The following is a 25,996-nucleotide window of genomic DNA, read 5'->3' as shown; positions in this document are numbered from 1 at the left end:
ACAGGATCTGATCAAATTGATCTTTAAAAGATGTCAACATCACATTTATTTTCTTATGTACATGTATTCTGTTGTTTTCTTAATTTCTTATGTATTTCTTAGTTTTTTTTACTTTTTGTTTTTTCCATGGAAATTGTCGGGGACTTTATTTTGACCATAAACAAGATAAAATTGACTGAATTTGAGCAGTGAAAGAAAAAATAATGATACATTTTATGAATTTTGGCTAAAAACACTTAGCATTGGATTTGTACACAAATTCATGTTTTTGAACAATTTTGGGTCTGCATGCACTTATGAAATGTTGCGTTATTTTGGAACCGCGTACCCGAGGGTCACAATTTTGGTCTCAGAAGTTGCGCGAGACATGAAAATAAAAAGTCGGTGAGCAACCCGGTCAAAAGATTTAGGGCAGCGGATTGATCACGGAAAATGTTGAGGGGGGGTTGAATCAGCCCCCCCCCAGTCTTCTTAGGGTTAAAAGTAACAGTGTCATTTTTCGATCATCTTTTTGTTTTAATACATTAACAAATACATACATGTATCATGGGTATTAAGGCCACAAATAGAGTTGGAATCCTTACAAAAAGACAAACTAATTTGTAATAATAACAATACTTTATCACTGTATTGCACCTATGTATAATCATATTATATTAAAGGTGCATTACAAATTAAGTCTCTTATTATGTACATCTTAATTTAATCAATTAATGTTCTCAAAAGATAGGCAACACCTTAAATACTAATTATAATTATTTCCATTCACATGTACAGTACATGTTTTTCCCAGAAGTATATGAATAAATTATTCCTGAGAACAAAATTTGTCTTGACATAATTTCTTAACCATCAAGATTGAAAATGGAATGATTTTACTGAAAATTACAAATTTTAATTCAATAGAGATTTGTAGCTATAGCATGCTTTTAATGTCTCATACAGACAAAATTATTTCCATCTTGTTCAATGAGAACACAGTTTTCAAAGACTGTCTTGGTCAACCTTATAAGCTAGAACAAACTAAACTGTCATAAAATTGCTCCACCTGGTACTTTTTTATACAAAATTAATGAAAATTAATCAAAATTAATCTTCAAGTTCAAGCATTCAACCATTTTCTCCAATACACTCTAAATTGCATTATTCATGCTTGAAACCACAATACATTCTTTGTCAATTAAACATTAATTTCAAATATAATCATATAAACCACATTTACATGTATATTTCAAAATTTCTTTAAAGGACAAGTCCATGCCAACAAAAACTTGATTTGAATAAAAATAGAAAAATTCAACAAGCATAACACTGAAAATTTCATCAAAAACTTGATTTGAATAAAAATAGAAAAATTCAACAAGCATAACACTGAAAATTTCATCAAAATCGGTTGTAAAATAAGAAAGTTATGGCATTTTAAAGTTTCACTTACTTTCAAAAAAATAGTTATAAGAATGATCCAGTTACATCCAAATGAGAGAGTTGATGACATCACTAACTCACTATTTCTTTTGTATTTTATTATATGAAATATGAAATATTTTTATTTTCTCATCTTTGTCATGTGAAATGAAGTTTCATTCCTCCCTGAACACGTGGAATTCCATTATTTTAACATTTTGTGCTTCAGGCAAGGAGGTCCTAATCGTCAAATTCGTAAAAATTGAAATATTGTATAATCCAAACAATAAAAAACAAAAGAAATAGTGAGTGACATCATCGACTCTCATTTGGATGTAACTGGCTCGTTCATATAACTATTTTGTTGAAAATAAGCGAAACTTTGAAATGTCATAACTTTCTTATTTTACATCCGATTTTGATGAAATTTTCAGCATTGTGCTTGTCTGATTTTTCTCTATTGATTCAAATCAACATTTTTCTGAGGTGGACTTGACCTTTAATACACAAGGACCACATTTACAATGTATCTGGGGCCTTCTGCAAAAAGTGTTGTCTTTAGACAAAAAAAAAATCAGACACAAGTTATGCCATCTCAATACATGCTTCTGATTGGTTGAAAAGCTAGTTGTGTTCAATTCTATTGAGTTGTGATTGATTGCCACTCTTTCTGCAACAGGTCCAAGATCAGCGGACCCTTCTGGAATCTCAGCATGAACATGGAAGAGTTCCTACTGATTCAGTTTAATCGTTTCATTAGGATTGACCTCAGTTATGTGCGCCTAGGAGAAGAATTAAAACCACTCTTAGGAGAGGTGTTGCAAAAAAATATTTGCAATTGATTTCAAATTACTCTTGCTGCTGATAGATCTTTTTTCATATTTTTGGAAACCAGTCTACACTCCTTGTTGCTAGAAGCAGACGATCATCAATTAATTGGCAGTCGGTCGTAAGAAATACGACTGATTTAGGGACCCCAAATTGATTTGCAACTGATTATAAGTTTCTTGCAACGCCCCATCAGTGTCACAACTGATCTGGGGCCCGTTACACATAGCTTATCAATGATTGTAAAACATTTTTATCTGATTGATTCCATTGAATACAATGTACAATCACGAAAATCAAGAGTACAATTAATCTTTATATTAACCTTTGTGTTACGGGACCCTAATTTGGTTGTGACTTTTCATAAAAATTCAAAAGAAACTGTGTTGGAATGATAAGAAACAAGTGGAATGCCTCTGGCCGTCTCACCTGCATCACGCGGTTCAATATAGCAGCAGTGCTGACTTTGAATACTACTCTAACTCGCACAAGATGTTCATTGATACATGGTTACTCTTATGTCCACTTTTTATGAACTAGACCAATAAACTTACAGAGATATGATGGTTATTCAACAAAAAACCCCAACATGGCCAAAGTTCATTGACCTTACATGACCTTTGACCTTGATCATGTGACCTGAAACTCGCACAGGATGTTCAGTGATACTTGATTACTCTTATGTACAAGTTTCATGAATCAGATCCATAAACTTTCAAAGTTTTGATGGTAATTCAACTGATACACCCACTTCGGCCAAAGTTCATTGACCCTAAATGACCTTTGACCTTAATCATGAGACCTGAAACTTGCACAAAATATTCAGTGATGCTTGATTACTATTATGTCCAAGTTTCATGAATCAGATCCATAAACTTTCAAAGTTATGATGGGAATTCAACAGATATCCCCAATTCGGCCAAAGTTCATTGACCCTAAATGACCTTTGACCTTGGTCATGTGACGTGAAACTCATGCAGGATGTTCAGTGATACTTGATTAACCTTATGTCCAAGTTTCATGAACTAGGTCCATATATTTTCTAAGTTATGATGACATTTCAAAAACTTAACCTCAGGTTAAGATTTGATGTTGACGCCGCCGCCGTCGGAAAAGCGGCGCCTATAGTCTCACTCTGCTTCGCAGGTGAGACAAAAACCATGATGCATTCTATTGGTTCATAACATATCTCATAAATCCCATTTTACATGTACTACTACATGTAGTATTGTATTCTTGCAAACCTGATTTATCATTAGAAAATTTCACCATAGAATTTCACACATTTATTTTGTTAATAAAAAGCAGACCCCTAGTCATCACATCATGTGTGTATGTAGGGCCGATCTCAGGGAACCATTTGTCAGCGATTTTGAAAGGCAACTGTTATAAGCTATCAAAAATCAAGCTTCTGATTGGCTGAAGGCTAATTTGAAACTGAAAATCAACAACAAATTGTTTTTAAGAAATAGGGCTAATGCCACATGACATATGAGAAAGTAAGTTGCATTTCAGGGAACAACTTGTGTTTGTGATTTTTACTGACTAGTGTTATATGCTGACAAAATCAATATGGTTGGCTGGGGAAAAATTTGTAACTAAAAATGACTGACGAGAAATGTTATGAAGCAGGCCTAAGTAATCATTATGGCATGCGAGAGTTGAGGTTTACAGCTTGCCCTTCACGAAGCTTTGGAACAACGGAAGAAGCTTTTGGAGAAGCATGATCTGACCTTTAATCTTGATCTTGCCGGAGAAGAACGCCTGAATCAAGAAGGAAGTGTGAAAGAAATGGAGAGACAGTGAAAGATGAATAAAACAAAAGTGTAAGGAGACAAAAATATAAAAGAAAAAAAGACGAATTAATTGACAGAAGTGACAATACATAGGATTAGAAGTATCTAGATACGCCACTTAGAGCTGCATAAGCATGTATAAAGATAGGTAAAATATAGTACGTGTTTGTATCAACAACTACATAAATGGTGCGAATGATAAATGCCATAAATCACTATCTTTAAATAATGTGACATAACCAACAATAATGCCATCTGATATATTTTTGTAGGTTTTCATTTTAACTTCATGCCTATACCACTGATAACAAATGCAATGGATTCACTGAAAAGTGAAAATGACAAAATAATGCTACACTCGCAATCAATGTGGAAACTTTTAAGTCACACAAGATATTGTCATCAATATCTGTAGCTTGCTATATAAGCAAAAATGAAACAAAATAGTCAGATGCAGATCAAGAAGTTCAACAAAGTCTTTAAAATTAGAGGATTTTATTCTAGCGTTCTGCGTTCATCAATTTTGAAAAATTGGGAATTTGTTTTACTACGATCAAAATCTTATAAAATTTGATAAAGTTACAGCTGAACAAATTTATAGAATTTAGGAATACATAATAGACTAGGATTCTTATGCAGGTCAGAACTGGACACCAAATGGTATGTCATTTAGGGTCAAGTTGGTTTAAAAAATGTCTGTCATCACTTCAGTCTGAGAAACCACACACCCTTCCCCTTCTCTTCACCCCTCCCTCCCTAGTTATTGATGCTTTATCAACATACCGTCTGTGGTTGAAGCGCTCCAGAAGCTAGGGCCACAAAGTCGTCATCAGAAACAGTAACGGTAGCATTGGCCTTGCCAGACTTTGGCTCTCCTTGGTAGACTCCACCCGTGCCCTTCAGATCAAAGGCTAAAAATGTAAAATAACAATTAGAATAAACTGATTTAAAGACTTTCAATCACAAACAGGAATTACATGTACCACTTTGTCTTTACAATGTTTCCCTAATAATCAATCGGTTCATTTGCCTGAGGAAGTTGTGGTAACTTCTGGGGTTGGTTGCAAAAAGACTTGTTATAATTATAAATGCACACATTTGATATCAAATTTTCCATCAGCCAATCAGAATGAAGGATTTCAATAGCTTTTAACTGTTATTGCACATTTGTTACTATAACAAGTAATATGAAATGGGGCCCTGATCATAATCATAATATTCAACTACTGGTCCACTGCAAAGGATTGCTCTTCCAGTACCCTAGTACCCGGTATTCAAATTAAAACAAACAATGGCTGATAGTGTCTGGCTGAATATTTGGGTGCAGTCCCACACATTCCTATCTGTGTGCAGTGCATGTAACCTTCAGCAGAATTGAGTCAATCGAGTTTGGTGGTTCCAATGCCTTACAGCAAACACAAGCTATTTGGGGGCATTTATAAACAACCTTTCAAGATCATTCTCAGATAGATTCCTCCAAAATGATAATTCACAACTGCAACTCAATGTTACCTTCATAGATATATGCCATGTAAGGTAATTGTCCTAAAATGGGCTCAATCCGAATTCGATAAATTGACTGCCAAAGTGGTTGCATGTATAAATAAAAATATTTGCCAGAATGATTTTGGTAGAAAGTGTTTTATTGCTGAGAAATTGGATTAACTATGGTATTCCAGTCAGATGTCAGGCCTTTTTTCCAAGCAATCAAAATACACTGCCACATATGTGTTTGCACTCTACCTGTGTTGGGAGATTTTCCGTGTGATAATACATGTATTCAGCGATGATTTTATAATTTGACAGAGTAAGACAAAATCTAGATCTATGCTGGAATGGTGACGAATAACCTTGATAATAAAAGACTTTCTCATGAAATCGCTATCGCTTGCTGCAACTACGTATTAAGTACTGTCACTTTCAAAATTACAACAACTTACTCCACACGGCAGCCACCTTTCCGTTGGATGTGATGTTGAACTGGATGACACCGTTGACCTTCTTAACGAGGTCAGGAGAGCTGCTGACGATCTCATTGGCTGCAGAGAGAACCATCTCGGACTTCAGACCGGGCGAGGGAGGCTGCAAAAAAGTTGGGAAAATGACATATCACCTTGCGATTAAATCTGCTGTAAAGTTTGTTAACGCTGCTGGGTCTCAACCAATTTGAATAGCGTTATCTCAAGTTCTTACTCCTCCACGACAATCCTGCAACCTTACCTAGGGTGCAGCATTTTTCATCTGAAGTCTTAGGATACGTTCACGACAAAATCAAAGGATGTCCTTCAAATCTAACACTCATATTACAATTTGACCATAAATTTGCTTTTAATTTTCTTCTAGGCATTCCTCTTCTCCAAAAGAGATCAATGACCATCATATATCATAAGAATTAAGAATGTATTACTGATTGTTAAATAAGATAATCAACGTATCAAAACCATCTTATTTGCGTAGGCCTATGGCAGGAATTCCCTGTGCTTAATTCTAAAGCCCAGATATATATGAAACAGCTGGGTTGAGACCATGCAATAATCCAGACATGTACTTTACCTGGTGGGAACTTTAATAATTCAAATACATGACCAGTGATTACCAGTAGTACCTGAAGCATTAACACAGACCATGCAGTCCTCGAAGTCAAAATATTCATATGTATCAACATCACAACTTCTTTATTTAATCAATCATCATACACATGCATCCTTACCTGATTTCCTGCAGCATTTGTCAGCTCAGCTCCACCATGTAGATCCACGTAAGCTCCGGATATACACACAGCTCCAGTCTCGGCGACCTAATAATCAAAACAACAAACAGAACTTGAAGTCACTGTAAACTTATACAGCAACTTTTTTCTTTAAGGACCCTATTCACCACCGTTTCTTCAACAATCCTCCAATTTCAGGACAGACAAAAGCAATACAGAATGCTGCCGTGAATGATACTGAGCAGGATTTTTATTTAAACTGAAAGATGAATTCCAATTACTCATTCCCAAAAAAACTGTAGTGCTTACGGGTAGTATTCATTATGAAAGAGACCCACTAATATTAATCATAATGACATATTTCACCCAGGGAAGCCACTTCAGTTCTGAAAACTGTTCTACCTGCAGGCCCTGCTTAACATGATAAAGTTATTTTTAACCCACCTTTCCCTTGATCTGGCTTGATCAGGTGTTTGAGCATTTGAGGAATTGTTCCTACTGGGTAGGAACCCATTCACCTCACCTGGGTCGAGTGCAGCACAGTGAGGATACATTTTTTGCTGAAGGAAAACACGCCATGGCTAGGATTCTAACCCGCCACCCTCTGTTGAAAGGCGAGAGTCAGAACCAGAAGATCACGACGTGCCCTCTGTTAATTCATAAGTAATACATGGTGTTGAGGTATGCTTGTCAACCAATCTCTCACAATTGAAACCACGGAGTGAATGCACAACAAGGGTGCATGTAGTATTATGAAACACACACATTTGAGAGAACAATGTACCACAAAGCTGGCACAGCAAAGACATACCTTACTCTGGAAATGGATTCTGCTACCTTCCTGCCACATATCGGTCTGTATGGTCTGACCAGGGAGAACGGGCTTAGAGAAACGAACCTGATATCATTGATGAGAGGAGGGGGAAGGGGAGGAGGAGGAGGGGGAGAAAGGAGAAGGGAAAGACAGGGACAAGGGAAAAGGGGGGAGAGGGGTTTGAGGAAGAAGAAGAAGAGAGAGTGAGTGTGTAGAAGACAGGAAAGAGGAAGAGAGGAGGTGCAAGATATAAAGACATAGAGATAAAGGCAAGGCAGACGGTGCAAAGGCAACATTGGGAGATAGAAGATTAAGACGGAGGAGAGTCAGTGACGAGAGACAGACAAAAGAAAAATAAAAATTAGATGGAAAATAATGTATCTCAACAACTTAACCTTATTCTTCTCAGTTTACAGACAATCTTTGAATAATCTGACCAGAAATATATACTTTATAGTAATAATTTAGTACAGGTAGATCGAAAAATATATAGTCAAAGACTGTACAGTGCATCAACAAAAAACACAACCGAGAATTTTCATTCAGTTATCAAAACTTAATCACAAATACAATAGACAAATGACTCGTCATTGTGAAGCTTGGAATCTCCTCTGTCTCCTGATCTAACTCATATGATTCTTTGTTCCCCGGTGAGTATAAATACTTTTAAAAAATTATACCAAAAAGGCACTTGATGAGTGGTATCTGAATTTCAGAAAGAAAATGCAGTATGTGGGAGACAAGGCATATCTGTGGATGGCTTTATGTGAATATGATTAGAACAATGGCCCAGAATTTACAAAGTGGTTTTCATCTTTGCTTTGGAACCATGACTTATGCTGATTTCATGGATTGATGCCATGGAAAAAACAAATGACAATTGCATGCTTTTGTTACAGGGTAAAATTATTCATACTTTGAAGGTTACCTCATTGATGAGGTCACTGTTTACGTTAATCAAAGCATGGTTTCTGACCTGAAATTCCAACAAAATTTGCGAATTTTTAGCCAATGGCCCATACTCTGATAGCATGTTTAACTTAAACTCGGGTTTAAAGTTGTGGTGGTTTAAGTATGGATAGCCAATTGTTACATAAATCACTAACAGTAGAGATATCACACTTCAGCTCACTTGGCTCTCAAATCATTCATAATTGTCCAGGAAGTATAAATAGATGATTGTCTTCACCATCAATGAATCAGGAAAGAGCACAGTAAACACAAGAAACTATATAAAAATTTTGATACTTTTGGCTTCCCATACTTAAACTACAACTTTAAACCCGAGTTAAAGTTAAACCTGACTTCAGAATACGGACCAATGTGTTTACATCAACCACATGAAATAGTTCCAATATGTAGTCAATTTCTGTTTTACCTTGATAGATTTAAACTTGGTCACATCATTATTGGCATACTGCTTCAAGACATGCCTACAGGCAAAGCCAAATGAACAGAGCCCATGAAGAATCGGCTGCTTGAATCCTGAAAACGATTATAAGAACACATTGGAATTAATATTCTCAGAGATGAAGAAAGCAAATCATTCTAATATCAATATCTTACAAACATATAGTAACCGTTATAACAATTTTAAGTGATATTTCTTAAAAAATAGAATTTGGTCACCTTTCATGGTGATGTTAGTATTTTTCTCATGACAGACCTTCCCTACTCTTATCCTAATTTTTACTGAATACATCTACAAGAACTTGGGCAGATAAGGTTTCTACCTATTTTATTTACTTTTCTTTTTCTTATGGGGGGATTCAACAGTTAAAAAGTGGTTTTCTATCAAAAAGAACAAAATATAAGGATTAAATGGGAAACCTATCATTTTTCATTCAGGGATAATAATTGTAAATTTTGCCATTTTCAAAAGATAGTGGGCTGAGTCTTTCACACATTTTATATGAAAATGAATTCAAAGTATAAATAAATGAGTTTATATAGTCATTTCTTTCATATGCAGGGCAACCGATTCAAAAGGCCAAGCTTACCAATTTTACTACCAATAGAAAAACAGTTGTAAAAAAAAAAACTTTCAAAAAATTGCTGAAAATAAAATCTAAAATTTCACATCTTTACACCCATGACATGCCTATCTATTTCACATATTTTAATTCATTTTGATTCAGTTGGTAAATACCAAGAAAATGAAGAATATTCCTCTCTTTATTGACTGTGAAAATCTTTTTTTTACTTGATATCACACTCGGTCTTCCTACATGAACCTCTTCATGAAAAAATACATAATTGTGCATATTGTCAATGTCGGTGTTCACAACAACAAGCATTTCTATTTCACCTCCCATAGCAGCAAAGGATGGATCAATATGAAGAGGATTGTAGTCTCCGCTAAGCCTATAAAGGGCAGCCTGATCTACAGACGTCTTCTCTTTCATAGAGGCATCGGGTTCACGGGATGGTGCTTTCACAGTTTCCTGTCGAATGGTATATTGTCAATGGTAAATCAAGATCTTCATTTCATTTGATAAATTCTTGTAGTTAACATTTTGTTGATACATGTAAGCTGTTAAAACTTCTTATCACGAAATCTAGAATATTTGGGTGCAGCTCACAAAATTGGGCAAAATGGCAATATGAACAAAATATGGTATTAGTGCACAAACTAAATATAGACAATGTAGGATAAGACCATGCGGGATGAGACAAGCTGGTGTCCACCAAGTGGCAATTTAACACAAGAAGGACTGTATTAAAGGGATGCTCCGGGCTGAAAATAATATGATCTAATCAGACAAACACTGAAAATTTGATCAAAATCGGACTAGGAATAACAAAGATATTGCATTTTATTCATTATTCCGGTGAAACAGTTCTAGGCATATCTTCATGAATATTCAACGAGCAAAGTGATGATGTCATATCCCCACTTGTTCTTTTATATTTTATTATATGAAATTAGGGTTATTCAAATTTTTTCTACCCAGAACTGAAAAAAATTGGATTGACAACTGATTTAGTGCATTAGATATGAATTGCTGCAACTTATTTTATTATAAAGGAGACGCATTATTCACACATGTATGAAAAAATGAAACAATTATGATTTCATGTAATCACATATAAAAGTGGGGATGTGACATCATCAGCCCACCTAATGAATATTCATGATGACATACATATAACTTTTTTTGAAAAAATATTGCTAAACTTTCAAATTCAAAAAACTTTGTTATTGTTATCCGATTTTGATGAAATTCTCAGCATTTTGCTTTGTGAATTTCACTTTATTCAATTAGATACAATTATTCTCAGACCGGAGTACCCCTTTAAAGCATGATAGGGCTAGGACTATAACAGTTTTGTATAATCTTTACATTCACACAGCAAGAATGTAATATGAAACATGAGATAGGATATACCTTGAGGTGAGGAGAGGATCGTTTTCCTCCAAAACCTCCTGCTCCAACTAGGAAAACCACATTCTGATTGACGACGACCAGCTCACCGTTTTCATCGTAGGAGTTCACTGAAAAGAAAAGAGTAACAGACGACGTACTCGAGTTGGACTGGATATAGATATTTATTTACTTCTCTTCTTATTATTTTTTACGCCATTATAACTCGCAAATGTACACTGCTTCCTTGCAACTGAATTGTGTTTAATTTACAAATACCCCGTTCATATACGAAAGCCAACTACAAAAAGCCATAAATTGCGTGGTTATTTTTAAAATGCTATATTATGCGCCTAATCCTTCAGCTGGTGTACATGAATGGCGGTCAAAAAATTTACTGTTGTAACATGAATCATTCTAACCCTATTATTGTGGGATATTTTAGTACTGTAGGTCTGGGGGAGGGGGATGGGGTATTATGGCCTAAAAAATCCTGACTGTGGATAATCTTTCAAAGAGATGTTCTGTTCTTCGTATGATGTACATGTGCATCATCATTAACATAGTTAATCATTAAATACATACCATTTGTGATGATGAGGGCGCCAGACTTCTTGTCCACGATGTCCACCACCATCGGTTTGTTGGTGAGTTTCATGGAGGTACTCAATGGTTTCTTGAGTTCTAAATACTGCTCACCATGGAGGATCTACACCAGGGTATAGAGTGATGGAAAAGGGGAGATAAAAAGAGAGCTTTCGCACAGTACAGACAATTCAAGAACAGAGAGAATGCATTGTCAGATGCCCGTCTTGACAAAACACAACCAAGGAGTGTTTATGGAAACAAGTGGAACGCCTCTGGCAGTCTTGCCTGCATTACGCAATTCGATATGGCAGCAGTGCTGCCTATAATTGTTCACAAAAGAAACACTAATACAATGTATAATAAAATATCACGTCCATTGATCCCAAATGACCTTTGACCATGTGACCACAGACATGCGCAAAACAATCATTCATACTTGATTACCCTTATGTCAATGTTTCATGAGATAAACCCATAAACTTTCTAAGTTATATTGAAGGTTTTACGGTAAACGCCATGTATGTAGTCCTGAAAAAGACTGTTATTCTTTCTTGATTGTATGTAACCTCTGAAAAGAACTGTTAATGACATTTCAACCAGCATGTTCTGGTTGAAACGTCATTAACAGTTCTTTTCAGAGCTAATATACAATCAAGAAAGAATAATTAACAGTCCTTTTCAGGACTCCATACTTACATGGTCTTTACCGTAAAACCTTCAATATTCTCTCCACGCCTATAGTCTCGCTCTGCTATGCAGGTGAGACAAAAAACGGTGAATCAACACAGCAGTATAATCCTTGACTCTGGACAAAACATATTTGCAATTTCTCGTCGGCTCTGAAACTTGGGACGAAACTGCAGTTAGCATTGACAAATTTCAAGAAAGACCTTCCAGCTGTCTTTGTCATTTGACGGACATTTTCAATAGATTTACTGTGTTCTTAAATCATCCGGACGTTGAAGATCGAAAATTCCCTATTGACGCAACAAACACATCCCCTTAAGATGATTATCCATTGTTCCATTAACCCTATTGAAAATGGAATTCTCTAATTCAAAAATACTTTCTTGTTAGGGACCAATCAGTTTTCTGCAGGCAACAGCTTTATAGAGCCTGTCGAAAGCTTTCTTGGTAAATGGCCAGTAATGTGAATGATACTCCAGCAGGGGGTTACATAAGCACTTGCCCGATTTCCCGGAGCAAGTAAAAGAGTGGGGCAAGTGTTTTGAAGTAAAGAACAAAACAAAATTCTCACAGTAGAATGACCAAATTAGGGTCAAAGATATGATATTGGCCCTATTTTTGGTCATGGCAGGCAAGATAAAATCATTTTGGAATAGAAATGCAATAACAAGGTAGATCGGTTCATGTCAAAAGAGAGAAAAAGGTCAATGGCTTATAAAACCGCCAACCTTTCTTTTGAAGAGGTAAAACTTTTTTTTCAAGAATTTTTTGTGGGCAAGTTAAATAGATTTTTGGACAAATATATTCCAAATATTTAAAAATGAACTTGCCCGATCGGGCAACTGCTTCTAAAAAGTTATGTAGCACCCTGTACCAGTATCATCTAACATTTAATTCTTACATGTGTAATGACTGGTGAATCCTTTTTTTTATCAGTTGCAGATTCTTTGTGAAAATCTAGTTTATAGAATACTTAAGATATCTAGCACCCCCTCAGAATAATTTCTTTCATCTTTCTTTATAATGGACTTTTGAGCATGTGTCTTATAAATTTAGTGAATATATATTACAGAGATACAGACAAATTATTTTCAGCATATTGTATGCTTGAGAAGCTTAACAATAAGACAACCATTTACCCTTGTCACATCGATGGTCTGTAATCCCGGGACGGAGGTTAGGTTTGATAGTCCAGCAAATGCTGGGATTACTCCAAATGTCGGCAGTACACAGAAATCTTCGTTCAACTCAAACAGGAACTTGAGGTAGTCTGGCTGGGTGGTTGATACACCAACTACAGTGTAGGAGAAAATAAAGAATGTTTAGTTTATTGCAATTGATCATTGTGGTAGTATATCAAAATAGCTGATGATAGTTTATGAACTAATATTAATGTTGAGTTTACAATGCATTGATGGTGTTAAGACATAGATGAAAACAACTTCAAGATTTTAATTAATCTGCTTTTATTACTCCTTAAACTGGCAACAATCATATCTTTTTAATGAGTGATAAAGAATAAAAACCATGATTCAAACTAATCTGATCTCACTCCTCAAATTGGCAATAATTAGATTTTAAATGAGTGGTATGTAACACACAGAAGTAAATAAAAATTCATGATTCAAAGTAATTTCATATCACTCCTTAAATTGGTAACAATTGTATTTTTCAATGAGTAATATGGAACTTTGAGATTTAAATCAATCTTTTATTCCTTAAATTGGCAAGAACTACTGTATATTATTTTAATAAGTGACATGTAATCTAACCTTTAGAGAAATATAACTTTCACATTCAAATTAATCTGCTCTCACTCTGCAAATTGGCAATGATTGCAATTTTTTACCCTCTTTAATAGTTTGAAAAAAAAAGAAAAATTGAATGTAAAAAATACAAGTAGTTCCAGCTAAGAAGCATTCACATTTATATCATAACATGCATGTCATATAAGTCTGAATGAACAAACATGTCAAAATTTCATTTCAAAGTAGCCATTTGCATCTTCAAACGTGATTTCATTGTTGTCATTGCTTTGATAATAACAGAACAGAGATTTGATTCGTTGGTCTTACATGCAAGCAGCACATTCACATAACATGTACTATATTCCACTAATTTACATTGGTCTCATGACATTGACCTTACAAGCTTGATCAATGTCTTATCATGCAGTTCTAATACAATAAAAAATATATATGTATTCAGTTTTACATCAAGCAACATTGAAAATGGAAATTTATTGAATATGAATAACATGACAAATTAGGGATCTGCTGGCTTGTGACATTAAGAAATTTAATATTGAAAGATCATAAATCTATTATTCTTTGATAGATTTTGGTCAAAGTTGCATTAGTACTGTTTGCTATTTAAAGCTTTCTGGTTTTATTATAACCAACTTAACTTCAGGGTGAACTTTCCCTTTTAAACCACATTAAAACTTACCTCCAAGAGCATAGAGAATGACATCTCTGGATGTGTATTCAAAATCCAGAGGCTGCATCTCGAACCCTATCGCTTTTGACTGTGGAGGAATTCATACAATGATAGTTTTAAAATATTGATTACTTTTCAAGATTTAGGTCACCACATCAGTTAAAATAAGTCAATTCTCTTTTTAGTAGTTGATTGAAAAATTGTTCATTGGAATTCACACACTTACAAATTCATATACATGTACAGACCATTCAACCATCCATCCATTCACTTATCATCAGGTGAGTGTTTCATAAAGCTGTTACAACTGATAAGTTACAACTGATTTTACACGTGGCTGGTGACCCTTTTCTGTGCCACACAGTATATCCCTATGTAGCTGCCTTAGGTCCTAAGAACAGGGTTCCCACAGAAATTTGAAAACAGTATTCCAAGACTTTTCCATGACTAAATTGCTACTATTCATGACTACCCGTGACATCCCGGGAGTTACGAAGAATTTGGGATGTCACAAAACTGGGAAAAATGGAAGTCATGAACACCAATTATAATAGCAGAGAATAATTGCACGGAGTATGAGAGTTGTGAGACACGACAAACTGGAAAGCTGCTATAGCCAAGAGGTAAATGCAATTCCATGACTTTTCACAAACTTTCCAAATTCCCTGACTTTCCATGGCCACAAATTTTTCCAGGATTTTCCATGACTGTTGGAACCCTGCAAGGAATACACTCCAGTTGCTCGTTAAGTCGGGCAGAATTTTACGAACAGCTTTATGAAACACCTACTGGATATGTTTTCATCGACCCAGGTGAGGTAAATGGGTGCCTGGCCTGGCAGGAATTTATTCCTTAAAACGTTTTAGTGCGTAAAAGTAGCTTGGCTAAAGCCAGGGTAATTATGCTGCGTTTAATTCATATCACTTAGTGACTTCTGATGAAAAGGTATTAGGTGCTTCATGTACATGTATATAGGCAAACATAATTTTTACTAATCCATCCATCAATTCAGTTATCTATCTACCAATTTATCTGACCATCTATTAACCCTATTCTATTCATTCATAAACTAACCGCTCATTTCACTCAATCAATCCATCAATGTATCTATCTGACCCATCAACCTATCCATTCAACCATTCATTTTTTCTATCTCTCAATCAATTCATCTATCTATCAATCCATGTACTTCATGTCATCCAAACCATCCTTACATTTTGACAATATGAAGACAAAGTTACTCTTTCATATGAGCCGATTTTCAAATTTTCTGATTTTTGGAGAACAAATTATTCTGCCGTACTTTGGCAAAAGGAAGCAAGTTACTAAAGTATCATTTGTTGTAAATGAGCAATGTATGTTCATCATTTACATAGGCGTCAATGCAATTTAACAGCATATTTCCTCCAATATCTTTCCATAGAGCGATCAATTCCCCCCCAAATTTTGCCTGAAAGTGCAGCATACAAAAGGTGTTTTAGAAACAACAATAACTCAAATTTGACTGATGTGTCACTTGCTTCCTTTTGCCAGAGTTGGGCAGTATTGTTTTAGCTATTAACAGAGGTCCTTCACTTGCGACTTATTGGTTTTAAGGTGGGTGGTCACATTTGGGAAACCTGTTCATCATATAAACAAGGTACCTACTGGATTGAAACCACCATCGTCATCACCATCTCCACCTGTATCACTACTAGAGCTAGCTGGGGATTCCTCATCAGAAGATCCAGCATTGAAACTCTCCAACATAAACATCATGGAGTCTGAAAAATAACCAAACAAAAAATAAGAAAAAAAATCAAGGCTCATAACTTAAATTTCCAAATGATTTTAATAAATCAAACTCAGCAGGAGCGTTTCGTGAAAGGACTTGTCGGACATTTTACCCAACAATTTCTGTTTTATCTGATAGTTACCATAGGAACCATGCTTCTCAGCCAATCAAAATCAAGGAAAGTTGTCACATCAAACATCTTGTTGGACAAAAATGTTGATGGAATGCTCTCCTGGTGTGAATTTATGGTTTAACCCTAAAAAGACTGGGGGGGGGCTAAATCAGCCCCCCCTCGACATTTTTCGCGATAAATCCGCCGCGCGAAATTTTTTGACCGCGTCACTCGCTGACATTTTACTTTCAAGTCTCGCGCAACTTTTGAGACCAAAATTGTGACCCCCGGGTACGCGGTTCCAAAATTATGCAACATTTCGTAAGTGCATGCAGACCCAAAATTACTCAAAAACGTGAATTTGTGTACAAATCCAATGCAAATAGTGTTCTTAGCCAAAATTCATAAATGTATCATTATTTTTCCTTTTACTGCTTAAAATCAATCAATTTTATCTTTTTTATGGTCAAAATAAATTCCCCGACAATTTCCATTGAATAAAGAATAAAAAACAAAAAGTAAAAAAGCAAAGAAATACATAAGAAAATTAGCATAATCAATGAGACATGATATTTTTTGCAGAATTTGATGTTATAGTTTTGTAGATAATGCCATGGGTAACGCGTGTGCCAATTTTCGTCGCGATCGCGCGATCGACGGCCGAGATCATAAGGGGGGGCTGAATCAGCCCCCCCCCCAGTCTTCTTAGGCGTCGAAATAGCCCAGTCTATTTAGGGTTAACTTTGAATAGCCAAGCAAGACACAAACAGTACATAATCTATTACAATACAGGGTTCCATTTATCGGCTCATTTGACATTAAAATCATTCATTAATGTCAATCAAGAATAACTGAAATAGTTTCTTCTCCATCAAAAGCGGGGAGAAAGAACAAAGTAAACATAAGAAACATACCATTTAAAGCAACTTTTTACATTTTCTGCTTCCCATAAGTTTAGCAAAGAATTTAATGGATAGTGTTATACTGGACTTCAAGTTCTGACCTCAAGTAATATTCCTTTCAAGCAACATGCATTCGTAATTTAAAGGCTTGGTCCCTCTGCACTTTATACGGATGCAGAGAGGATGTAAAACGGAAAAGAATCTTGCCATCCGTAGGAAAACGTAAATGTATCCGTTGTGTACTCTTTGCATACGTGTTTTACATGCTCTGTATCCAGGAAGACGTTTCGTGTCCGTCGGCCAGTGGGACCAAGACCCCGTCTTACAAAGAGTTACGATTAATCCAATCAGTATTAACTCTATGGAAATCCATCAGTGTCATAATTTTTTGTACAGTAAATTTGCAAAATGTCCTTTGTAAACAAAGGAGAACAGATCAAATTGTCAAGAAATCTATGAATTCATGGATATACATTCACATCTAGAATTTTTTTTAACAAACATGCATTTTATATGTCGACTTTAAGCCACCTTATACCAGTCATAAAACATTAAAAAAGCACTAGCACATGCGCATCATAATGCCCTTCTTCCACAAAGTCCACAATTTGTCCAATGCAGTTACTCTACTCTTATCAAAGCTCATGCTCCCACTTTCTGGGGCTTCGTTTTAAAACCTACTGCCTAAATCTGCAATATTGGATATGCTTTAGCATTGCAGTGAATGGGGACTTGCATGGCTCTTTTGTGCATTTCTGGGGTAAAATCGCTGAGCCCCTGCATAATTCTATTTCCCTGCTCGTCATATTCAAAGAACCTGTTCTTACCTTGCGAACTTGATGGATAAGTGACCTTCCCGTCAAAATTACAGATCTCTTCCCAGTTGTCACGAACTAAAGTAAAAAAAAAGGGGGGAAAAAGGGATAAAGACGATTAGATCTAATGATAATTAATAGACAGAGAAAAGCTGTCTTCTAAACTGTTTATAAAACAATGCCTGGTCAGAGCAAAGTTAGAATCTTCAAAGGAAGGATGAATTTGACATGTAAATGTAAGTAAACTCGAATTTGGAAACTCTGGTAGGCTGAAAAATTTTAGTTTACAAACAAATAGTATACAAAGTGAAATAAACATAATAATAAAAATACATTCACTGTATTGTAAGTCAACTTTAGCAGATGTTATATTTTAGTGATATGAATCCTGTTGCACACTAAATCAATATGAACGAATATTTTTCTACAGCATTTTACTTCAAAATTCAGAATATACAAAATCACCACTACAAATTAATAAAGCAAATCTTGTATGAGGAAAAAAAGACAAAGTGAAATAAGAATTCATGTGGGAAACTTACCCTGTTCAATTGTATATGGCTGATTAGGCTTTAGACAATTAGCACCTGCTGTCCTCTGCCATCGTACTGTGTCAAAATGGAGAAAATAGATAAAATTCTGAATTTAAAAAATAAATCCACAGAAAAATGTGGAAATAATGTAGACTTGAACAACAGATAGCATCACCATTACAATGTATATCAACTTCAGAAGATTTACGTCTCTCATTTTAAGATACCATACAACAAAAGACATACACATAAAATCATATCTATTTTGTGATATAAAGTCTGTGACATTTTATTTTTTTATTTTACTTTGTTAATGCCAGTCTCATGTCAGATTCTATCAAAGGATATTGTTTTTTTTTACTTCCTTGCCCTACTGAGAGGGCTAGTACATGCATTTGGATTACCCCTACCAGGGGATAGAAAATTGATGGAGGGGATTTAAACTGTTGTACAGGTAGGAATTAGGGGTTATATTGTATACAACAAAACACAACACAATTGTATCACTTTGAACATCTTGAAAGTTGATGCAAAAAATGTGTTAAAGCAAGGGTTTTTCCCCCTTGAATTCCCTCTAGTCTGGTCTGTTAGCGTCAAAAATGCTCTACTTGTGGACACGGTGGACAAAAGCATGATTTTTTTCTCCAGACCTTTGTTTATGTATAAGAATTAAGAATGGGGTATGCTCCAAAAAATCTGGCTGCAGGAACAGTGAAAAAATGGGTGAAAATGTCAGAATTTATGAGTTCAGATTTGTCTGATATATAGACTAGCGCTAGTGCAAAACTCAATAGCAGTGCATTATTTTGCATTGGATTAGTTCTTGAATTCAGACCCTTTTTGAACAGATCTTCTGTTTGTCCTCGCATCTCAATGCACCAAGTATCTGAATGAAGATGCTAACCAAGCCGAAGGGTGACGGTGGAGGGGGTTGAATGTCGGTGTGTATGTACATATTTTGGTCTTGGGGTAAAGGTGTGCAAGACACATTTTTTGCATGTGTTGGAAATTGTGTTGCCATGGTAACAGTGTATTATTGCAAAAATAAGGTAAAAATCTTGCAGTTAGAACCACTTCCTCTGTTTTTAACCGATTCTCATGAAATTTGGCACACACATCGGTCTTGAGGTGAAAATGTCTAAGACACACTTTTGTGTGTCTTTCAGAAATCTTGTTGCCATGGTAACAACATATCTGGTGAAAATTGGGGAAAAAACCTTACAATTCAAACTGTTTCATCAGTTTTCAATCAATTTTCATGAAATTTGGCACACACATTGGTATTGAAGTAATGATGTACAAGGCACTTTTTGTGTGTGTTTCCAAAATTGTGTTGCCATGGGAACAACATATTATATGGCAAAATTTAGGTAAAAACCTTGCAATTTGAACTACTTCATCTTTTTTTTTTTTTAACCAATTCTCATGAAGTAATTATGGCTCACACATTGGCCTTGAGGTAAAGATGTGCAAGAACCTTTTGTCAGAGAGTGCATTGCCTTGGTAACCACATTTAGCCAGAAATATGGGGAAAACTCATTGTGGATCAGTCTACTTCTCAGTTTTCAGCCTGTGCTCATAAAAGTTGACACAAATATTCATTTTGGGTAAAGATTCATATTCAGTATTAAAAGGGAATCAAGCCTTGGTCATAATGTTGTGTGCATGGAAAAGGAGAAAAATAAGAATGGTGAAAGTTTTAAAGAAATCGGACAAGCAAAATATAGATATGGCTGCTTTAAAATTAAGATCCCTAAGGCTACTAGTATGTAGAATTCAAATTGGCAACTGGGTAAGTAAATTATGACAAGGGGTGGGGCCGCAAGGACAACTTTCCCATAAGACTAGTAGTTATCAGGATTTTTGGTTTTCTCCTAAATCCCTATTCCATTGGGGCCGTAGTATAAACCCGGTAGTATGTTTTATGTCCTCATGAAAGAAAGATATAATTTGAAGTAAAACTTTTGAAAAAAGAAATTTTAGCTAATTAATTATTCCAGTACATGGAAGAGTGGTCCTTGCCTTCTTAAATCACTGTGACATCACATATGCGGTCAATTTGAAGTCTTCATGGGTATAGTGATTACCAATGTTTATAAGTTTAACATGTTCACAACTTTGTTATGGTTTGTCCGATATTGTTCAAACTTTGACCTATAAACTTGTCTGATTTTTCATTTTCCTCTAAAAACAAGTGTTTATTTGGGTTTGATTCCCCTTTATAACGTCATATAATAGTGCAGGGTATTAATCACCTTCGATAATATTTATAGGCTTTTTTTGGGGGGGGGGCGGAGAAGGTCCTTAAAAACTGACAACATAAAAATATAGGTTAAAGGCCATGACCATGAGGAACTTACACACTCTTAAAAAAACACCCCTTACATTTTTTATTTGGGGGGTGGGCTTTAGAAAATTGCCACATAAAGATTAAAATGAAATTATAACGACTAAGAACTTAACCCCCCCCCCAAAAAAAAAGGGAAATCCTTTACACTTCAGCATATTAATTTAAAGCCTCAAACATTCTGCTTTGAAAAAAAAAAGTTTCCGGTGTCCAATTAATCAATGTTTTATTTGAAGCATGAAGCAGGGGCTGTCACAGAAATATACTGAAAAAATTAAATGAAAGAAAATATGAGGCTAAAATCTATTGTGCACATAGGTATATTTTTGATATGGTATGTTACTGAGTCATGGATTTGCAAGTGAATTTCTAAAACAAGTGCAGATATTTTTGTATATATTTATATTTCTATAATAATTAGTTGCATGATTAAAGGTACACTTTAAAATATGTCAGAAAAAAATATACTTAGAGAGAGACAGGAAACAGAAAAGGTTGGCATGGTGAAGCTCAAAATCAAGAGTGATGTGAAAGTTAAAAAGAAAGAGTAGGAACGGAATATGGATAAAAGACTGAGTAGAAGAATATGAATAAACAATGGTTAATTGGGTACTGTAAACAATTTTTTTATCAAATCAGAATGCATTAAGCTTCAAATGAATGGTCTGAAGTGCAAAGGACTCTTCTTCCCTTTGAAGGGGGGGGGGGCATTTTCTGCTAAAAAGTATTATCAGCCCCCTATTTTTTCAGGGGGGGTTAATTTCCTAGTCATAATCCTTTAACTGTAATTTTAATGAGGTCATTTTCTAAAGACCCACCCCCCCCAAAAAAAAGAGTAATGTCTAGCTTTAAAAATGCATTGACCCCTGAGGGACAAAGGTTTAGACTGGTTTGAGCATGGGGAACATGGGGAAGTAGAACTAAATGTGGTATGGGGAGGGGTGCACATCTTGGGGAGGTGGAACTAAGGTTTGGAAAATCAGCTGTTGAAAGTAGAAGGGGTACACATTTTGTTTTGCTTGCCAGTGTTGGAACTCCTCTGCTTCAGCAGAAGGTTTCATATTCACCCAGTGTACTTCCAGCCTATATGCATGATATGCCCTTAAGGGGATGTGTTTTTTAAGAGTGTTTATCATTTTTATGTTTCTAATGGCCACTGCCTTTAACCTTCTTTGATGTCAGATTTAAAGGACTAATCCTGCCCCTTCCCCCAAACCCAGAAATATTAATGAAGGTGATTAATACCCCCACATTCTAATGCAGAGAAGACATTTATAATTTAATATGAATCTTTACCCTAAGATGAATATTTCTTCCAATTTTTATTAGCACTGACTAAAAACAGGGGAAGAAGTTTGATCTACAAGTTTTCCTACATTTCTGGCTATCATAATGTGGATACCCTGGTAATGCACTCTCCGACAAATGCAAAAAAAAAGGTTTTTGCACATCTTTACCCCAAGGCCAATGTGTGAGCCAAATTTCACGAGAATTGGTTCAAAACTGATGAAGTAGTTCAAATTGCAATTTTTTAACCTAAATTTTGCCATATGATATTTTGTTACCATGACAAAAGTTTCTGAAACACACACAAAAAGTGCCTAGTACATCTTTACTTCAATACCAATGTGTGTGCTAAATTTCATTAGAATTGATTGAAAACTGATGAAGCAGTTTGAATTGTAAGATTTTTTCCCAATTTTCACCAGATAATATGTTGTTACCATGGCAACAAGATTTCTGAAAGACACACAAAAGTGTGTCTTAGACATCTTCACCTCAAGACCAATGTGTGTGCCAAATTTCATGAGAATCGGTTAAAAACAGAGGAAGTGGTTCTAACTGCAAGATTTTACCTTATTTTTGCAATAATACACTGTTACCATGGCAACACAATTTCCAACACATGCAAAAAATGTGTCTTGCACACCTTTACCCCAAGACCAAAATATGTACACACACACCAACATTCAACCCCCTCCACCGTCACCCTTCGGCTTGGTTAGCATCTTCATTCAGATACTTGGTGCATTGAGATGCGAGGACAAACAGAAAATCAGTTCAAACAGGGTCTGAATTCAAGAACTAATCCAATGCAAAATAATGCACTGCTATTGAGTTTTGCACTAGCGCTAGTCTATATACCAGACAAATCTGAACTCATAAATTCTGACATTTTCACCCATTTTTTCACTGTTCCTGCAGCCAGATTTTTTGGAGCATACCCCATTCTTAATTCTTATACATAAACAAAGGTCTGGAGAAAAAATCACGCTTTTGTCCACCGTGTCCACATAATTCCGCTAACTGACCAGACTATTCCTTCTTTCCTTGTCTTCTTTCTTTTTTATGTTTCTTTATTTCTTCCTTATTATCTTTCTTTTTCCTTCCTCTCATGCTTCCTTACTTCCTATGTTTCTTTAATGTCTGTCTTTGACTCATCCGTCCTTCCTCCATTTTTTCCCTTTTCATTTCCTCTACATTTTCTTCCATTTCTCTCTTTCCTTCTTTTTCTCTCTACTTCTCTCTTACTGTCCCCTCCTTTTCTTTTCTTTTCTTTCTTTCTTTCTTTCCTTCCTTCCTTCCTTCCTTCTCACTGTCTCTCATTTTCTATCTCTCTTCCCTTCCTCACTTTCTCTCCCCTTCCCCTCTCATTCTTTCCATCTTTCCCCTCTCTAACTTACATTTAGCTGCCCATCCTGCTCCACATTCATAGATCCCTCCTGTTGATTTACAATCTTCATGGCCGAGGTAGGCTACCATAGGAGCCACGTAGTCAGGCTTCAACTTCTCAAAAATATCTGGAACAAAATTGAGAGAAAAATAGCACAAATCATTAACAATCAAAAGAGGTAAATGAGAGTATATATGTGAAAGTGTGATGATATATATCAAAATCATAATAGGGTTGATAAATTGTGACCTCAAACTTTTGATATTGTGACCTCACAGGTACCGCCCAATTTGTTATTTCGATAAAAATACGATCAACTGTAATTTTTCTTTGGTTCATGACAAATTTAGATATTTTGTTACTTCAAGTGTTAATGAAGTACCTGTAAATAATATGTCAGAATCATATATTTGATGCTCAAGATTGGGTGGTCCTTTTCAGGACCAACACTTGCCCAAGAAAGATATATGGTGTACCGTGAAACCTACAACACTATCATTTTTAACTGTGAGAAAATGACAATTCATGGAAATGATATTGCATGACGCAAGGGGTGCAGTATAAATATGCATACATGTGATATCACAAAATTTAAACTTCAGATTTCCTCACTGGCTCACTCTGTTGGATAATATTTTCCTCACACATTTCTGCTACATGTATTACAAAAGCACATTTACACCAGTGTGAACGAGTATCCCCTTAAACACACTTGCTGAATCATAGAAGTTCTGTACAAAGCTGTAAAAGCTGAAGTATTGATTTTTATTTCTATACAAGGCACAAAATACAAATAGGTCACAAGAGCTTTCAATGGCTCTATTAATGAGGGATTAAACCAGTGCTGTGTTTTCAATACAAACTTTCAACTACAGCACTTCAGAACAATGTACTTCCTGTTCATTCATCTATTCACACTTTCTCCCCAACTCCCAATGACCAACACTATTCAGTGTTGATTCCTGAATGCTGCTTCGATATACTGGGTCACTCATGCAGCAGAATTGCACACATGTACTGGAAGAAATGATAATCGTGAGGCTCCTGTAGCCCCTCTCCCCCCCCCTATAGTGTAATTACATTGTTTCATGTTTACCCCTCCCACCTGACTTCTTGGGAGTGCTCCTATTGTTGCTTTGTAATATATTACTACGTAAACTTCATATAATACATGCTTTATGTAGGTTTTATGATGACCAAAAAAAATTTTCTCATAAAATCTTAAAGTATGAAATAATGTTTCAAATTATACGGAGTGCAAAGGTAACAAAGATTTGTTTAATTTTCTGTGAAAATGTAATGTTATGGAATTTAATAAACATGGCATATGGAGACTGAGCTGCTCGCACATTACATAACAAAACCTTTAAAATTCAGAATTCTGCATTTCTTTGATTGAGTTTCTCCAAACCCTCTGGAATGTTTCTCTCATTTTTCTGCTTTTATTAAAACCCATTTTGACACTTGAAACGAGAGTGTCAATCTTTTACTTGCACCATGTAAATACACACCAAGTACATTTACACTGGGTATCCCTCTATACACAAGTGCATCTGCTAAAATCTTCAGCATTGAAGGAGGCAGTTAATTCCAAAGAAGAAGAACAGATCATACTGACAAAAAGTACACACATGTGTGAAACAATTATACAGGAATGAGAATATCATACACAGACAACCCAGAATATAAGCATAATGGGTACAATATTACCTGGTGGCATGATGTCTTGAGTGAGTCTAGAAGCTGCCACTGGGGCAATGGTATTGCAGAAGATGTTATATTTGGCGCCCTCTCTCGACAGTGTGTTGCTCAGTCCAACCAAGCCAAGTTTGGCTACACAAAAATTATTGTAAAAATGAAGGGGTATATTTGGATTAACCAAAACACTTCATAAAGTAAGAAATATATACAAAGGAGAAAAATACTGAATAACGACAAAAGCATATTAATGCAGGTGATCAAATTTGCTTTTTTTCCAAACAACACAAGGAACAAACGACAACCTCCTCAAAAAAGAGAAAATACAAAATAGGAATCACAATGTGACTTGTAGTTTTTATGACCAAATTTCGGCCAAGAGATATATCTCTTAATACTTTTCTACTAATCACACAACTAATTTTTTTGACTGATTACCAATACAGAGCAATGCAATCAAATACAAAATCTAAGCATTGTGACACTAACCAAAGTAAATCAACCATTAAT

General features: G+C 35.4%; 1 protein-coding gene and 1 long non-coding RNA gene across 2 annotated transcripts in view; both read right to left on the bottom strand.

Moving 5' to 3' along the window:
- Positions 1 to 325: 325 nt before the first annotated feature.
- On the bottom strand, positions 326 to 1,991 carry LOC121415899. The gene is made up of 2 exons (XR_005970068.1): positions 1,902 to 1,991; positions 326 to 1,240 (listed from the first exon to the last, which is right to left on the bottom strand). It is a non-coding gene; the product is annotated as an uncharacterized LOC121415899 (long non-coding RNA).
- A 1,707-nt stretch (positions 1,992 to 3,698) lies between these two features.
- The window catches only part of LOC121415898 (peroxisomal multifunctional enzyme type 2-like), a 32,274-nt gene continuing 9,976 nt past the window's right edge, over positions 3,699 to 25,996 (bottom strand). The window contains exons 7-22 of the mRNA XM_041609279.1: positions 25,499 to 25,621; positions 23,799 to 23,915; positions 18,777 to 18,842; positions 18,247 to 18,312; positions 16,279 to 16,394; positions 14,641 to 14,719; positions 13,332 to 13,486; positions 11,503 to 11,626; positions 10,942 to 11,048; positions 9,861 to 9,996; positions 8,931 to 9,037; positions 7,550 to 7,636; positions 6,739 to 6,825; positions 5,969 to 6,110; positions 4,812 to 4,939; positions 3,699 to 3,996 (exon numbers count right to left, since the gene is read on the bottom strand). Of these exons, the coding sequence (XP_041465213.1) occupies positions 3,901 to 3,996; positions 4,812 to 4,939; positions 5,969 to 6,110; positions 6,739 to 6,825; positions 7,550 to 7,636; positions 8,931 to 9,037; positions 9,861 to 9,996; positions 10,942 to 11,048; positions 11,503 to 11,626; positions 13,332 to 13,486; positions 14,641 to 14,719; positions 16,279 to 16,394; positions 18,247 to 18,312; positions 18,777 to 18,842; positions 23,799 to 23,915; positions 25,499 to 25,621 (1,736 nt within the window). The 3' untranslated portion in view covers positions 3,699 to 3,900. The remainder of the gene's footprint in view (positions 3,997 to 4,811; positions 4,940 to 5,968; positions 6,111 to 6,738; positions 6,826 to 7,549; positions 7,637 to 8,930; positions 9,038 to 9,860; positions 9,997 to 10,941; positions 11,049 to 11,502; positions 11,627 to 13,331; positions 13,487 to 14,640; positions 14,720 to 16,278; positions 16,395 to 18,246; positions 18,313 to 18,776; positions 18,843 to 23,798; positions 23,916 to 25,498; positions 25,622 to 25,996) is intronic.

The sequence above is a fragment of the Lytechinus variegatus genome, chromosome 5, assembly GCF_018143015.1.
Source record: "Lytechinus variegatus isolate NC3 chromosome 5, Lvar_3.0, whole genome shotgun sequence".
Classification (NCBI taxonomy): Eukaryota; Metazoa; Echinodermata; class Echinoidea; order Temnopleuroida; family Toxopneustidae; genus Lytechinus; species Lytechinus variegatus.
The sequence above is the reverse complement of the archived record's forward strand: the minus strand, read 5'-3'. Positions and strand labels throughout refer to the sequence as shown.